Consider the following 18,270-nt stretch of genomic DNA (forward strand, 5'->3'; position numbering starts at 1 on the left):
TTTCGTTAGACAGCATTTTAACTGTTCCGCCTGACCTGCTCAATCTTACATTTGTTAAATAAAGCACGCGGACTGCAACGTAGTGTGAGACAACGTGCGCTCACACTCGAGAGTCGTATCTCATGTGCAGACAAAAGGCCTGTTATTCCACGGGTTGCCTCATATTTTTAAGGAATGATGAAATTATGTTTTTGGAAATTATACATAGGCTATTTGCCAACAGAAAATATTGTAATGCATTTTCCAATGATTTTGAATTATTTTGTTCTTACACATTCAAGTAGCCTATTTCCATACAAAATACGCCCCCACCTTCACATTAAAATATTTAAATGAATGCCACTTGCTCAGACCTTCACGTTGTGAATGCATACGTGCAGATTTTAAGTTTCCAACTCATTTAACAGCTTGATTCCAGATGAGCATGCTCAGCAGGCTGTGAAGGGATGCAACTCGTTGCTGATATGATGAGCATCATGCAGCTGGCCTGCTGCAGAGCCCCGGCAGCACCGCGGACAGCTCCTTATAACGGAAAGAAAAAAAACGGGTCAAACTGCTCCTCAGCTTTTTTTTCTTCTTTCACACAGAAAAAAAGAGTCTGCCCATTTAGCACACGAAGTTATAGCTATATTCATTATTGTCTATAATGGTATACATTTACTTGATGTCCGCACATTGGAAAAAAATGGTAGAGTTATTGATTCTCCACCTCAGCTCTAATCGTCGGGAATATACGAAGCACCTCGTCTTTGCCTCGCTAATCGGCTGTGACACGGCTGAGCAAAAGTGTCATCACATTTTTGCAGCCTGCTACAGAAATGTATCCCGCTGTGGTGACGGCTGGAAATCCACGCATTTCTCTCTTCTTTAACGAAACATTGAACATTTCTGAGGATATATGTAAACCAAACTTATTCAGATTTATTTTTTGTCAAGGCTGATTGAAATTTTCGCACAGAAACATAGGCCGACTATGCGAGACAATATCTTACGTGCGCATTGTAAGAAACGAGAGGTCTAAATTTAGAAACCAGCCAGAGGACAGAGAAAGTTCCGCATATTTTCATGCTTGGCTTGGGCAGCTTTGCCAGCTGCCATTGGTGCTCAAGCCAACATAGTGTTTGTTAGGGAGTGTGTGTCATCCATGTCTGGAAGTATTTGCGTGTGTGTATGTGTGTGTGTGTGTGTGTGTGTTGCAGGACAGTGAGGAAACAGGGAGAGTCCTTGAGGCATATCTCCCTCCCCCATCACATGCGCAATCCCCGGGCTAACGCTGGGACAGAGGATCGGCTGCAAATGTCACACACACGCGCACACAAAAACACAAGCATGCTAAAATCTTCAAAAAAAAATCTAAATGTGAAATAAAGACATGAAAGAATAAATATATGTTGCAGAATATAAAATAATTCAGAAAATCTGAAATATAAAAAACCTCAATATTGAAACAAATATACCGGGCCACTTTAAATTCTCTCCAACACGATACACGTATTTCTACTTCCTCGCGACAAAATGCGTTTTCGGTGTTTCCTTTTTTCTTTGAAGGGGCTTTAAAATTGGTTGCTGTGGCGACCAATTTAGCTTCTAAGGCTACAAAGAGAAGGATTAATTCAGGCTGAATGTGTGTGTGTGTAAGAGTAAGACACAGCAAGAGACACTTGCACTGTGTGTGTGTGTGTGTGTGTGTGTGTGTGTGTGTGTGTGTGTGTGTGTGTGTGTGTGTGTGTGTGCAGGCCTGAGATACGGAGGGGCTTATAGCCTCGTCTAACAGCCGTGCAGTGCTGACTGGAGGCAATAATCTCTGATAGTTGCCATGGCCACAGTAATTGGACAGAGTGTGTGCATGTGTGTGTATGTTGAGATTTTGGAGAAAAGAGATTTATTTTCCTCAGCGCAGGTTATTTGTGTCTGAAAGCTTTGACTCAGTGGTTGGCCTGGAAGGACAATTAAAACAATTAAGCAAATCATAACCCCTTTGAGTGACAAAATAAAGTCAAAACAAACAGCTACAGAACAGTCACTTCCAAGGCAGCACAGTCGCAAACTTTTTGTTTTATGATAGAGAATACATTTTGTATGCCCATCTGCATTTAAATATGCATCAGATAATGCTGATTGGCTTATGGTGGCCATGATGTTTTGAGAATACCTTTTATTGAAAAAGCATGTAGAAAATTTCAAGCGCGTCTCCTGACCACTGAACATGTCACGCCACCCAATGTTAGAACATTGTGCACGACCGCTCGTATGTCAGCTGAATCTGGTTTTAAAATACCTTCCTACAAAACAAGTCATTTTTTACAGCACTCATTTGGATTTGCCCCATTAGAGAATAGCACACAGGTGTAGCCTAAATTATCAAATTATTGATGGCGGAATTCCATTTAGCTGCTCCAGAATCAGAGTCCTGATATTGTGCATGCTGGCTCACTGTCATGACTTAATGACACAGTTGAATACAACTGAGCCATCATTAATGTGCTTTTCCCAAAAGTCAAAATAAAAAAATGCATTTCATATATGTACATATATGTACCACTTGTGTGTGGTTAAGATTATATACAATTATTAAGGGGGAGTGTTGAAAAACTATAATGAAATAATAATACAAAAATCAAAATATCTGACAGGTGAAAATGGACATGGTCTTCAAGACCAAAGAAAGTGATTCTCCAAAATTTGATGTTGCTTCAGTTTACTCGTTAGTGAGCAGTCAATTGACATTTCAGCCACATTCGACCCTCACCCTTCTGTGGGTTTTGTTGCTGAACAATTTACACTGTAAGCCCCACCCTCCTTCGTTGCTGTTGCAAGGCCTGGTTAGCTTTCCAGTCTCTCATGGCATATATAGTTTACAATAACAACAGCAGCAGAATTACCTGTCAGAATTACTTTGTCAGGTGTAATATTTCTGTGATAGCATTGGAACTGGGCCAGATGTGGTCACGAAACTTCACAGATGTGTTGAGATCAAAATGAAGGCAGTTCAAACACATGGGTGGGCAGACAGCAACAAAACATTTCTCTGGCCCAAATAATATGGCTGGCACCGTAACATTAGAAATTCTACACCAGGGAAACATTGCCCATCAACTTTGACTGTGTTTGACTAAGTATCATCGATGTACACACATAGTCTGCCTCTTCTCGTCCCACCAGGACAAGTGATTCGTTTAGTGCTTTATTTATCAGATTTTCAAACAATGCTTGACCTTGTTTGCCTGTCGCTGCCGGAGTGTAAACTTCCCCAAACTAAATAAGCAGCATGGTAAGAGATGCTAGAATTGCTCTTATACACTAGCATCTTTGCTCCCACACGGTGTATTTTCTAGTCCTAAATGGTGCCTTTTCTAACCTGCAACCTCAAAAATAATGTAATTAATTATATTGTCTTTGTCTTTGAAAGTAACACATGGCTAGGCATGCATGCTACCATCTGATATGTTTAGAGAATATGGACGCAGTTTAATCCATTCCTTACTTATTGTTCTTTTTTCTGTTGGTATAAAGGCTTAAAAAAGACACCACAATTTAAACTCTTTCAATATTAGAGCCCCATGCACATGGCTTTATGAATCCAAAGTTTGGCAGGCCATACCAGTTATGATTGCTGTGGTTGATTGCTGTTCAATGGTTTGGGTCAATTCTCAATATAGCTCCCTCCAACTTCAATCTAAGATCAAATCAGCTAATGTGATCAACACCTTAAAAACACATGACTGACTTTTGAAATGCTAAAGAACAGTGGATAAATTGATACTGTACAGACATATTAATCTTATCCACTAAACAAGTCATAGATTGCTAACATGAAACTCACACGCACACACTGCACACACACATGAATGCATGAATAGTGACAGGTGCACAAACACATTAATCACTCTATGGCCGAAAAAGATCTGCTGGGCTTACAGTGCCAGAGACTGAAGAGATCGGTAGTGACAGACGATGTGCGTGTGTGTCTGTGTCTGTGTGTGTGTGTGTATGAGAGAGAGAGAGAGAGAGAGCGTATATGTGTACAGTGTATTTGTCTCAAAGAGGGAGATTGTGTGTGTGTGTGTGTGTGTGTGTGTGTGTGTGTGTGTGTGTGTGTGTGTGTGTGTGTGTGTGTGTGTGTGTGTGTGTGTGTGTGAAGGGTGTGGAGGAGAGTCATGGAGGTTGCAGGGGTTTTGTCCGCAGTGTGGCTCTGGTATTTCAGAAGTGCTCAGAGTTAGATTGTTACATTGTTACATAAACTGGCCTCTCTTCCTCCATCCGTCATTCCCCCTCTCTCTCTCTCTCTCTCTCTCTCTCTCTCTCTCTCTCTATCACACACACACACACACACACACACTTCCATTGTTGAAGGAGGTAACACAATGGTTGTTAACACAATGTGGCCCACTGATGAAAGTATTGTAATATTTACATATATGCAGTATTTGCGAACTGGGTGTCTGTGACAATATTTCCGGAAAAAAATGCTGCATTACAGTTTCTCACTATTTCATACACACAAAAATGGGACGATGCACATAACTCAGACACAGCTCAGGACTCCAAACATGCTCAACTTTAAGCACAAATCCATTGTTTCCACTGTAATATAAATTCTAATTCAGTCAGGACGGAAATCTTAAGGATTGCCAATTTAATTATTGTGATTCCAATCAGTGGAATTTAAATTTAAATTGATAATCCTATTGTGGCATCATAATGACACAACAACTGTCTTCTGATTGGAGAATGTACGGGGAAAAAATGCTGTGTTGTCATGACAACGAATGTAAAATTATTCCAGAATGCCCTGATTCATAATCACACACATGATCATCACTGACATATGTTTAAAAAACAGTCACAGAGGAGTCACAGTCTTTTCCCATCTCCACAAAACAACATTTGAGGAGGAGGCGAAAACCCTCAGTAGAGTTAAGTCAGCTTGTATTTGAGGGGTTGCTGTTCTAATCCCTGGAGTCGATGACTGTTCCCATCGCTGCCAATATACTCTGGAGCAATGGGGAAAAGACACTGTAGTATAGTTAAAAAAGAGCAAGTTACATCTTGAATTCAACATTTTATTTTCAACTCTTTTATTATTTTACCAGTAAATCACATCGCTTTCAGTGGAAACCACCCAAAACTAAAATGTTGTTGAATATGTTAAATAAGAAAGACAGTGAATAAGTACAACTAAGACGAATAAATGACCTTATTAAATAATTGTATGATTCATGAACACTAAATTGTTCCCAACATGTAAATTTCCTCTCCTTCCCCTCCCTGTCAGTGGCAAATAACAGTCTGTTCATTCCTCCACAAAATGGAGGCTGCTTGGCATCACGCGTGGCAGTCCCAGAGTGCTTGTAGCCTATTAGTTCCCCTGAGCCTGGATGACAAGCACAACAAGCAGAGAGCTGCGAGCATCGTGCACAGACAGCGACACAATGTCACGTCTTGCCTCCTGGGAAGAATGGACGTCAGTGTGTGAGTGTGAATGTGTGTGTGTTGGGGAGGAGAGGAAATAGATGTGTGTGTATTTGTATTTGAGTTTGTCACCGTATGTGCATGTTTGTGTGGGTGGGGATGTGTGGATAGTGTGGATGTGTGTGTCTTACCAGTGTAACCGTGTGTGTGTGCATGTTCGAGAGGGTGAGCTGACCCAGATCTGCTTATTAGCATCAGGAGGAGGGGGACGGCAGTCACTTCGAGCTTTGTGCCTGAGCAGTGAACTGTGCTCGTGCTTCATTGACACACCATCAAGCATCATACAGTAACCCCCCCCCCCCCCCCACACACACACACACACTTTCCTTCCTTCATCCTTTGCTTCAAAATATCTGTGCTATCCAGGACGTAAATCCACCCAGAAAACACAGTTTCTGCAATAGTATAGACAGTTTATGAATTTAAAAAAATGTATTCATCTGAACAGCAGAAATCAAATGTGTTGTGTGGGACAGTTTGTCATAATTCCAAACTGCATTTCAATAGAGCAGTAGATTCAAACCAGAGAAGCATTTGTATATCGCTGGATGATTACATCAAATGGAAATACTGTGTCTTAAGCATTACTTTGGACAATAAATTACTCTTTGGGATTTTTATTAGAATCTAAAAGTTTTTTGGGGCAGAACGCTGCTTGTGTAAAGATAGATTTGTAGATGAATCGTGCTGCATTGAAGGGGTTTAACTAACAGTCAGCCTGGATGTTTGTATACGAATTCCTTTAGATATTGTATTTCAGTTTGCTTTCAAGATCTGCACTATGAATAGATATTCTAGTTTTAAAAACAAGGTAATTGGTAATTGATTCACCGAAATGGTGCACACGAAGGATTACAACTGCCATGATGTAAAAAAAAAAAGATTATTTGCACAAACTGGTGCTTCCATTTTTATTCAACAATTGGATAGACCTTTTTAACACATACATCAGATTTATCTGTGGCGTTAATTCAGTATTTTTCCTTGTACATTTGTTCATTAACTGACTACTGTAATACACACCAACAGCTATTCTTGATCTATTTGAGCATAAGCAGTAGTTTGTTCGGCTGTATATTTCAAGTTGTGTGTTCACAATTCATGTAATTCTTGTCTAGCGAGCTGGACCAGAAAGGACAGAGTGTGAGATTTACAACATGAACATGTGCATAGACTGAATGTTGTGACCTGAAGCAGACAGTACAGTACAGTAGCATGTGCAGGTGTCCCACATCACCAGCTGAGGCTTCACTCGGTCAGCTTCGAGTAACAGGATGGCAGAAATCAGGGCCTGCGGGAAAATGTCTGTTCACATGGTTTAGATGTAGCTTCAAAACGGACTCATCCATTTCTATAGCATATTTATTCAGTTGACCCCTGATTTTAAGGGATGAGTGATTCGAAAAAAATGGCAGTAAGACTTGAAACGTCTCTTTTAGTTTGCAAACAGATTGGAAATGGATCTGTAGAGAAAGGTTAGGCTATTTTTATTTTGTACGCCTGCATCATTCCTTTGTATGGAAACTTTGGGTTCTCCACTAAAATGTAAAATGTGCTGCACAGCATGAGTTCTCACCACATGTTCAAACAACGATTTAGTGAGATTCGGTAAATTAAAATTTGCAATTGAGATTTGCAATTTTCTACACAAGAGTTTCAAATGTAAACAATATTTTTGACAATTTCTGATGTTTCTATACAGTCGGACTATAATAATAAGCAGGCCCTTTCCCTACCCAATAAAGACCAGGATGAATCAGTGTCTCTCATTTCAAAAGGAGTTTGCTTACATAGAGTGTAGCACGACCTCTGGTGGCAAAAGGTAGACATATTCAAAATGAACCTTTATTGTAATAACAGCAGAGTTAAAAGAGTTGCCGGAAGGCTCATTAGACGGCACAGGATCATACATGAGGATGATTGATTCGTGTCAATATGGCATGTTGTAGGCTGAAAGAGAGACGACATTGGTTACTGTGAACGTATTTCTCCAAAGTCATGTTACACTGGACGACAAATGTGGTCTACATGAAGACGTAATTTGAACGAATGTAAGGCAATGGGTGAGAATTACAATTCTGCAATTGTATGAAAGTATCTTTGGTAAAAGACAATAAAAATGCTTTTGTATATCGGCTGCCATCCATTAGATTAGAACGTACCGCAGGAGTCTACCCATTACTTCTGTCAGGCACAGCGCACGGAGAGAGCACCTGAGTGGACACCATCCCATAATGTCTAGCGCCGTCTGCTGTTACCCTCCAACGTCGCAGCTCCGGTTACATACAGATACGAAATACGTTAATGTTACACAGTTGAAAAGCAGATCAACGGGGAGTGTTTCATTGAAAAAAAATTTGAAACAGCAAAGCCAAAGCGTGTATTTTATTAATATTAAACATATGTAATCTTTTAATCTTTTAAGTGCTACTCGTATTTTAAATTTTTTGAATGAATTAATGTTTTAATACATATTGCTGTATACAGATTTAATGCATGGAAGTTGGAATAGTTGATTTAAAAACAATAGGGAACTATCAGTCGGCAACACCGAGACTTCACCCGGTTGTATTTTGCAGTGACACACTTCCAAAATGGCTACCAAACAGGAACCGGTCTATCAAATTTTCACATTTCAGGACTGTAAAACCACTCCTGACCCCATTTTTGAACTCCCCGCCCAGTGCCTGGCCCCTACATCGGCCCCTATAGTGATAGATAACGGCTCCTTCCAGACCCGGGCCGGCTGGGCGGTTCCAGCGGCGGAGTTTGACTCTCCGCGGCTGCTCTTCAAGTCGGTGGCGGCGCGCTGCAGAGGGGCCGCCCGCAGCGAGACCCAGATCGGTAACGATATCCCAAACCTGGAGCCGCTGCGGTGGCTGCTGAAGAGCCAGTTTGACCGAAACGTGGTGGTCAACTTCGAGATCCAGGAGCTCATGTTCGACTATGTGTTCACTCACTTGGGCATCGGCTCAGAGGTTAGTGGTGGACGGGGACTGATGTGTCCGCTGCTGCCAGCATTTACATCATCCACGTGCTTTCTTCACGCTAAAAACGTGACATTGGGTTAGATTTGAAATTAGCTATTTTTATGATGTAATTGATTCTTCATATCAATGCCTTTTGAAAAAACAGTAGTTACAGTTTAATTCGTTTCTACACTTTATCACAGAGAAACGAGACGTCTTTTCCACTGAGCTCTCATCTAAAGTGTGTCTTGTGTATTTATGTGCTCAGATTAATCAAACCACAGACTACATTAGTTTCACTACTCAGACACTGAATGAATGAATATGAACCATTTCTAATTGCAGCAATGTGTTTTTTTAATTTGATCATTATTTGCATTCTTCTGTATATATATTCTGTCTGTAAATTAATTGGTCAATAATCCAGGTTGTCAATATAATGTTTTATAATTTGTAGAAATGATCACAATAACAGATCATTCTAATGAATAAAGAAAGTTATACACACCATGTTTTAGTTGTAGGAAAATTAGGTGTGTTTTAATTTCAGTAATGCATGGTGGTAATATTTATACCTTTTTTATGTTTTATATGCAATGTCATACGAACTCACCATGTCATCCAGTTTATCAACCAGCCTTCCTTTCTCCGTGCTTTTCTAGGACAGCGTAGCGAACCCCATTGTGCTGACTGAGGCACCCTGCAACCCGCTGCACTGTCGGCAGATGATGTCAGAGTTGCTGTTTGAGTGCTACCGCGTCCCGCACGTCTCCTACGGCGTGGACAGTTTGTACAGTTTGTACAACAGTAACACTCAAATGAACCTCCAGCCGCCACACACCGGCATCGTCCTGTCCTCCGGGTACCACTGTTCTCACATCCTGCCGGTTATCGACGGCAGGTGAGGATTCACAGACGACTGCTTCATGCACACGTTTTTGCACAGTCTGTTCTGTAGAGTCTAACTTTGATATGGTTTTGAATTCAAGGTTTGATGCGGTGAACTGTAAGCGTGTAAACGTGGCTGGGAGTCAGGCCGCGTCCTACCTGCAGCGCCTCCTCCAGCTGAAATACCCAGGTCACCTCGCCGCCATCACACTCAGCCGCGTAGAGGAGCTGCTGCATGAACACAGTTACACTGCTGTGGATTACCAAGAAGGTGCGTACGTACATATATGTTGATACACTTAGAGCTTCTCCGGGCAAGTTCTCAAATCTGTTTAAAGTTTTGGAATAGTTGAAGACATTTATCTTAAGTAACATTAATAAATTCCACACCGACATGAATTTTATCCTAAACCCTTTCTTACTTTCCCTCCTTTCCCTCTTTTGTTGCGTTCTCCACAGAGCTGGAAAAGTGGCGCAGCCCTGAGTTTTACGAGCGGGAGGTTCACCGCATGCAGCTCCCCTTCTCGGGTAAGGTGCCGGGCGGCTGTGTGAGTGTGGAGGAGAGGCAGGAGAGACGAGCTCAGCAGCTTCGGCGGCTTCAGGAGATCAACGCTCGTCGCCGGGAGGAGAAGCTGCTGCAGGACCAAGAGAGGCTGGACAGACTTCTAGCAGTACAGGCAAGGGGCCTATTGCATTTGCTGTTTATTCAAAAGCCTTTCAGGGTTTTTTCGGCTGCTATTGATGTGCATAAGGCTTTTTGACCCCTTTGCATCCGATGATAAACTACAAAAAAGGCTAATTGTTCTGCTGAGGAATGATTGTGTTCACTACAACAGTAACTTTAAAACATCTGGAATACAAAGTAGCTCGAACTAAATACGGGTGGATTCTAAAACACAGCAGGAGTGTGCTGCACAGTGATCAAAGAGTTTGTTTGTGTGCAGGAACTGCTGGAGGACGGCCTGTTGGATCACTTTCATAAGAGCCTGGTGGAGCTCAACATGGACTCGGCCGAGGAGCTGCAGTCGTACATCAACAAACTGCAGCTGGCTGTGGAGCAGGGCAGACAGAAGCTGCTGCATAGCGACGGAGTGGAGGGAAAGACCGAGGTGGGTGTTATGCCACCAAATCCGAGAGTATTGTAAGGTGACCATAATTAGTATTATTAATTACACCTGTGTTTTACCCTGCGATGACATGTCAAAATGGCTGCTGTGAAAAAGTCCTATAAGGAAGCAAAGCGGACACTGTATTCTGATCCACGTAGGAACCGCCGAGCTGAGGTCACATTCAAATGTACCAATTATTAATCATCTCTGCATGTCGTCAGCGTGAATGTGCTGCGGGGCGTCACTGGATCCGTCCTTGTTTGCTGCGGTGGATGTGCTGCGACTGACATGAAGCCTGAGGCTGTTCTGTTGCCCTCTGCCAGGTGTCTGAGCTGGAGCAGCCGATGGACGAGGGAGATGGAGTGGCGCTGATTGATTCTGACTTCCCTGAGGACACGCTGCCAGAGAAACCTGCTAATGTGGTTCAGGTAGGGGCCCAGAGACACTGGAGGCTCCCAGACAAGATACTTAGATCCTCATTAATGCTGCGCAGGCAATTACCCGCCGGTTTACCGTGTGGCAGAGTTAGCAAAACTTTTTCGGGCTGTATTATGTTTATGTGCCAGGACTGTCAGGAAACTAACAAACTTTGCTAATAAGACGATTTATTTGGTACCACACAAAATGAATGTTTGTCTCATCTCCAGCCCTTGTTCAACATGGCGGAGTACCACCAGCTGTTTGTGGGGACGGAGCGTCTCCGGTGTCCAGAGATCCTGTTCCAGCCCTCGCCAACCGGAGAGGACCAGATGGGACTGATGGAGACGCTGCAGTACGTCCTCGCCAGGTAATGACAAACCATGCCAACATACACGTGGATCACGCACATTGTCTTTTTTCCTCACTAATGCCCGTTCAAAACGTTCTTTCTCAGAACACGTAGGTAGTCAATAGTTTTACGATTTACATTGATAGATAGTTTTAATGTCTTTCTTATGTCTTCTGTGCCACATACAGGTATACACCAGAGCAGCAGGAGGCGCTGGTGAGCAATGTGTTTCTGACGGGAGGGAACATGCAGTACCCCGGTATGAAGGAGCGAGTGGAGAGAGAACTGCTGGCTATGAGGCCCTTCCAGTCACACTTCAAGGTACAAGGTCCTTTTTTTTTTTTTTTTAAACCCCTATTTAGCATTACACATTCCTACTTCACACGTTTCAGGTGTTGACCAGTAAAGATAGATATTGCCTTTATGGTTTTATGAAAAACACACATTAACCAGGCTTTACTGCCCAAATACGCCAGAAGGAAATCTTGTAAATGCATTGTAACTGACTGATTCCGTCCCAGGTGAGAATGGCGTCTCGGCCGGCCCTGGACGCCTGGTACGGGGCGAGAGACTGGGCCTTGCAGCATCTACCTAGCGCAGAGGGAGGAGCAGCTGAGGGATGGATCAGCAGACAGGAGTACGAGGAGAAAGGGGGCGAGTACCTGAGCGAGCACTGGGCTTCTAACGTCTTTGTTCCCATGAAGATCACCAAACCAGTTCCCGCTCGCCCCACCGAGCCCTCCGTTACCACACTGACATCTACCGGAGCTTCTGCTGCCGTCACCACGCTCACGTCTGACCTGCCCCCCTGCTGTTCTACTGTTGCTGCTCATGTTACTTTGGTTTCCTCCTAAACTGGGATCTCAGTTACGGTTGAGTCTCTGATGTTCAATGTATTCTGGAGATGATTTTTGAATGAGGGAAAGTGTTTACTTTTTTGATGAACCCACTTTCATTCACTCTGACTTGTCTTCTACATTGGTTTGTGACTCGTAATGTTTTACTTTTTAACAAACCCCAGAGAGCAGCTGTGGACTTGATACAATCAATCAAAGGTAAAGAAGACCTCGCTCTTTGATTCTGAGGGACTCGAAAAGAAAACGGTGGTCCTGCCACAATCAGTTGTGTCTGCTATCGGGCCTTTCTCTGTGTAAAATGTAAAGAAGCACAGCACCAAACAAACACATCAGCTCAGCAATGTACGGTGCATTAGCTGTAGCTGTTTTTACAATATTAAGACATAGAACTTTTCCTGTTTTGTACCAACAGGGGAAATGGGAATAGACTTCCTGTCCGGTCTCAATCGTCATCCATCTGTTTTTGGACTCCTGTGACTTTTGTAACTTCTGACTGGAACTTTGTTTGAAATGCAGCTTTGTTTTGTTTCCATGATGCTTAGCGGAACCACAAGAGACCATTCATGTTGAATGATCTTTAAAGGTCTAGTGGGAATATTTTGGATACTATGTAAATAGCATTTGTTGTTTGTACGTTTTTAAGAAAATATATTTTCACTGATGGAAAGAGCTGTTTTTTTTTTTTTTGTATTGCAGGTTGAGATGAAAGTCAGGCAGCTGTCTGAGGCCACTGGTTACTGAGGAAACGTCGAACTATTCCTCAGTCCTGTCGTTTTTCCTTTTACTGCAGCTCACTTTAAAACCAAGTTTTTATATAATTCCCTCGGTTTTATCTACAATTTAGGAGAACAGATTTTTTTGTGGGCTCACAGCATTCAACAATTACATGGAAAAAAGTTTTCTATTTATTTTTTAAGGAAACAGTGTCCACATGACTGAATATCAGCGATTTAGTCTGAAAGATGCACATTGCAGTTTCCCAAAGCATCTTGAAATGCTTGTTTTGTCCGACCAACAGTTCAAACCCTAAAGATATTCACCTTACAGTGATGTGAAACAGACAAGAAACAAACCCTCACATTTGAGATGCTGTTACAAGAAAATGTTTGCTTTGTTTTTGTTTGATAAATAACTGAAACTTTAAACCCATTAAATATCAAAACTGCTAATTGATTTTCAGTTCAGACAAACGCATCCAAACCTTGACCGAACAATCCTAAATATTTGCAAGGACTTGAGGTAATTAAGAAAATATATATATTTTGTTATGTTTGGGGGAACTGACCCTTTAAATGCAGCATATATTATATATATACAGCATATAAGATGTTTCAATATAGTTATACACCACTAGATGGTGCAGATAAACACAAAATCTAGTCGGCATATTGTCAACCTCTACACCTGAGCATTTCCCAATAGCAGATCTATTATACAACATAAGACTGACTTATAATGTCTAGTAGATCTGTTTCAATCCAAGAGTTTCAAGCTTCCTCTGAGAAGCTGATTCATGCAAGTATTGCAGCAACGTCTGCTGTGTCAGACATCTCCTTATAGGAGAGACATTCTCACTGTTGGCTTCCATTAATGCTAAAAACTGATGTGGGATTCTGAGTGCCAGTTGAAAAAGAATGTGCTTTGTTTCCAGCCTGCTCGTCGACAAAACCACAGTTTAATCAGCCTAATGCTGCTATGCTGTTATACTATAATACGTCCAGGTCTCTTTCTCGCATCTGATTCAAAGGTTTTGACTCACTGAAGAATTCTCAGGTGACTTGCAGGTGTGTTTGCTGCACTGTACTGTTTCTTTGTTGGTCCACATTATTAACCCAGCAGACCTCTGCGGTCTAATAGTATTATGTGGTGATGAACTGTGGCACAGCTCAGGGGTTCAAACCGTCTGCCAGCTTGTTCTGTTTCTCCTCAAGCAACAGCAACAACAAACACACACACACACACACACACACACACACTACAACCCCCTGGTTTCCACAACAGGGCAGAGCGAGGCTAATCAGAGCCAAAGCAGGCCTGTGACTGAAGGGTGATTGGCTCAAATTTAACAAGAGGAATTAAAAGGGGGGAAAATCAAAGTAATCTTTTATGTGTAAAAACAAGTAAACAGGATTCATTTCTATGGCTACACTACATTTCAGGAAGACTTTCTTAATGATATTTAGAGGAACAAAATCTGCAGGTGGGAACTCAAAGAAGACTTTGTTTTCTAACCCTTTCAGCTGACTTTGTGTTTGGCTAATGGGGGGGATGCCAATGTGTGGCTTTTGGTTTGCTGTACTGCATTAACAAGCAGTTGCTGAATAATCTCTTACGGTTTACATTCACAATATTATGTGGCTATGATCCGTGTTGGCCTGGTGCTTGTGAGCCCTTCAAGATATGTCGCAGCTCAAACAAAAAACAACAACATGCGATGGGTGGTCATGGTGCCCACTTCTATGCATGTTCATTCCTGCTTTCAGCTCCTCCGCCACTACCACCTTGCCAGATGTCAGCGAGGAACAAGTCAAATTTACTGCTCGGGCCAAAATGCGTCATCATTAGCTTTCTAAATGAATTCTCGACCAAACAGCTCACGGGATACTGGCGGTACATCTGCACCGTATTGGACCTGAGTTGGCACTGCTTGTGCCATAGTGTTGGCGAGAATCAAAGGTCGATGGCTGTCTGCCTTTCTGTCTCCATATCGCTCTCTCGATCACAGGTTTAATTCTCCGTACACTCCTGTTTCTCCCACATTAATCATTCAAGTATTGTTCTTCAAATATTTATTGTTGGAGGAGGATCGGGTGATCCGTTCCTCCCAAACATATAAATATAAAAAATATAAAAATATAAAATTCCATGTCGGATGAACGGCTTTGAAACGGAAGCAGTATTTGATTCTGGGGCCCCAATGTCATGTATTGATCACCAATGGGTTCTAACACATATGCCGCACGACATTCGACCTCTGCATGAATTGTGGCCAGGAATGAGATTTGCGGGACTTGACGCAAGGATATGAACGTGATTGGATGGGTCCAAATCAAATTAGAAATTGATTCATTGAATGTTCCCCACGTTAATGTGCCAATGACTGTACAAGTTAATCGTGGAATGGCTCTCCTTGCAACTGACGTGTTGCACTGCATTAGTGAGCTGAAGCACAGAGAGTCTGAGAAAGACGGCTGCATCGACAGGTTCTTCGCGGCTGTGGGTCAAACCATCACCAACTTCTGATCAAAATCCAATACAACCTTTGTGGCAGACAACCACCTCTTTCTCTCCATGCTTCCTGTCTCTCTTCACTCTGCACAGGGAAAAACAAAACTATTGCAGACTATCGCAAACATAGATGCCTTGTGTTCAAGGGTGGGAAGCCTGTGAGGGATCATGGCCTTGTTTATAGAGACTTAGTTGGATGGGGCGTCTGCACAGTGGGGAGCGAAAATGGGGCTATAGCTTGAACCTAATACGCATGATGCCGTACTGGTGAAGCTCATTGTGTATGAGCTGATTTGTTACCTTTTTTTCTACTGCAGCAGAATTCAGATGGCAATATCACCCTATAAAAATACTCTATTACAAGTAAAAATCCTGCATTTGAAAGTCTGTGAAGACTGTTGAGAATAAAACTCAGGTGAACAGACTTAGGTCGAGGCGTTTAGCTCAATTCAAGCAATACGGTTTATTTGTAACAGAAGTATTATGTCCAGCAGTTAAACGTGCACGGACCTAGAAAAGTTCACTCTGTAGGAGCGAATGAAAAGCTAAAAGGCGCTTAGACAGAGTGCGCAAGCGTATCATAGGTTCTTCTGATGGAAGCCTATTGGTTAAAGCAAAGTTGGAGGCGGATCTGTTTCTAGCTTTCAGACAGCCTGTTGGAGCTCTGGGCATCTCCGCCCACACTGGCTCACGTCCGGGATCCGCCTTCTCTGCAACGTCAGTGTGTGTGAAATGTTGTTAACACTTAAGGTGCCGGAAAGGGTGCAGTTCTAAGCTATTTCGAAGTCTCTGTGTGAATAGATAAAGAGAACTCTTCTCCTACTCTAAGATGGCAGTTTCCGCCCTAATCTAGTGGTTTAAGCAAGTGTTTCTTTCAGGGCCACTGTATCTGTTTCTATCGTGTGAACAGGCGACGGAATGCCCTGCTCTGAGTATTTGACCTACTTACAGTGACCTCACAACTCCGCAATATAAGCTTACAAGTATAGCGCATATTATTTAACATTGAATGAATATATTTTTTATTTACAAGACATTTTAGCAACAAGATGTAATTTAAGTTTCAAAAGCTATTCAACGTGTAAAGCAGTGGCTGGCGCAGCTAGTTGAAGTGGAACAAATTTAAACTATTTTCTATCCACTTTTGGGTAGTTTAATCTAGAATTATCATATTTTAGGTACTGATCTACATTGTATGTAAATTCTTAACCTGAAAAGTAAACAGTAACGAGAAGCTCCTTACATCTGACATCTGCCAAACATCTTTTTTAGATTCAAGAAACAACGAAATTCGCATGATGCTCGTAAAAAACGTCCATGTTTGATTCCTGTTTGTTTTTTGGGTTTGATTTTCCAACACAACATGAATTCAGTGTTTCTTGGCAGCTGTCCATCTAGATCCCATGTCAGGGCTGCAACAGCATAAGCTGGACATGGACAAGTGTTGACAAACCACTGTCTCTGCATTGTTACCAACCAGTCATTATTCTTTGGTAAGATTTCACGTGTTTGTTTCCAGGGATTGCTGTTAAATGGTTATTCCACTCAAAAGTCATTTTATTACAAAACACTCTATACTGTGGTCTTGAAATGTGTCTGAAAAAGGTTTGTAGTTTGTAGCCCTCACAAAGAACAAAGGTTTACACAGTGGAAGTAAAGTACCAACACACCCATAGAAACTAGAAACTAGAAACTAAGCAACCATTTCTGCAGCATAATCCACTTGACTATTGCTCAGCCATATGCTTTCCACTGCTGCACAGGTAGAAGGAAGGGGATAACGAGATGAACATATTTAAATTATTTTGAACATGAATAGCATTTGCTTTAAGTAGAAAAGTTGACTGTCAGAGGAGCTGTTTGAGAAGTTTCTGTAGAACGTTTTCTACTTCTGTGAAAACTTGTCACTACTGCATGCTTTGTAAGTGACGTGAATCCAGCGACACACTTTTCAGAGCCACCTGTCAAACCTACAGGGGGCCCAGTATGTGCTTCATACTGAGAAGGTAGATGTTGGATCAAGTTACTCTTTAAAACAGCTGTGAAACAGTGGTTAAATGTGTTCCAGGTCCAATGGTTAGTCCACCTGGCTACACACACACACACACACATATACACACACATATACACACACATATACACACACACACACACACACACACACACACACACACACACACACACACACACACACACACACACACACACACACACACACACACACACACACACACACACACACACACACACACACACACACACATTGTATTGAATTGTATTTGTTTTAACTTCTGATTGAACTGGAGTACAATGAATCAGAGACACTGGTCCATGTAACAGAATGGGAGGTTGTTGCATTGTTGCATTGATCTTAGTTTAGCTAAGTCGAGCCTCCCATTAGCTCAAAATTAAGTAATTAATGTGAAGGTGACATTGTTATTCTGCTCCTTAGGCATCATGTTATGTTTTCATCTTTTTTTTCTCTGGGTTAGCTGATAATCATACAGAACTACGCTAATCTCCAGACTGAATCACAAGTGGAGCACTTGCTGGGAACATTTTTCCTTGGATTAACCCAACATTTCATAACATTTGATTAAAAATCAGCTGCATAACTCTGAGACTTCTTCTGCAAGTAATGGTCAACAAGCTGAGTTGTTTCTAAACTCTCTGTCTGTTTGTCAAAGTGTATCTAGGTCAATGAATGTGCGGATTGGTCTTTTGAAAAGTGTTTAAAGGGTACACTACTGGTGATTGTGGTGCATAATTATGTGTTGGATTGCCCCTGACTTTAGTTGCCAACATAATCAGCCAGAATACAAAGGGATCGCTTCCCTGAGTGTTTTTGAAGAGGACACAACTTGCGAAGTTTGGTATCATTCATTGTTTTTTTTGCATTATTTCTTCATAACAATAGTTTACTGAACATTTGTTTCACTTCATTACATGAGAAACAGAAAATGCTCACACAAAAAAGT

At 41.9% G+C, this 18,270-nt stretch overlaps 1 protein-coding gene across 1 annotated transcript; it reads left to right on the forward strand.

Moving 5' to 3' along the window:
• Positions 1-8,066: 8,066 nt before the first annotated feature.
• On the forward strand, positions 8,067-12,646 carry actr5 (actin related protein 5; the record flags this gene model as incomplete). The annotated part of the gene is made up of 9 exons (XM_079273053.1): positions 8,067-8,450; positions 9,104-9,342; positions 9,431-9,600; positions 9,789-10,006; positions 10,274-10,438; positions 10,762-10,866; positions 11,086-11,225; positions 11,396-11,528; positions 11,729-12,646. 9 exons carry the CDS (start codon positions 8,067-8,069, stop codon positions 12,059-12,061), a joined length of 1,887 nt encoding a protein of 628 aa, XP_079129179.1. The 3' UTR covers positions 12,062-12,646.
• Between the last annotated feature and the right edge of the window lie 5,624 nt (positions 12,647-18,270).

This window comes from Melanostigma gelatinosum (genome assembly GCF_949748355.1).
Source record: "Melanostigma gelatinosum genome assembly, chromosome: 8".
Lineage (NCBI taxonomy): Eukaryota > Metazoa > Chordata > Actinopteri > Perciformes > Zoarcidae > Melanostigma > Melanostigma gelatinosum.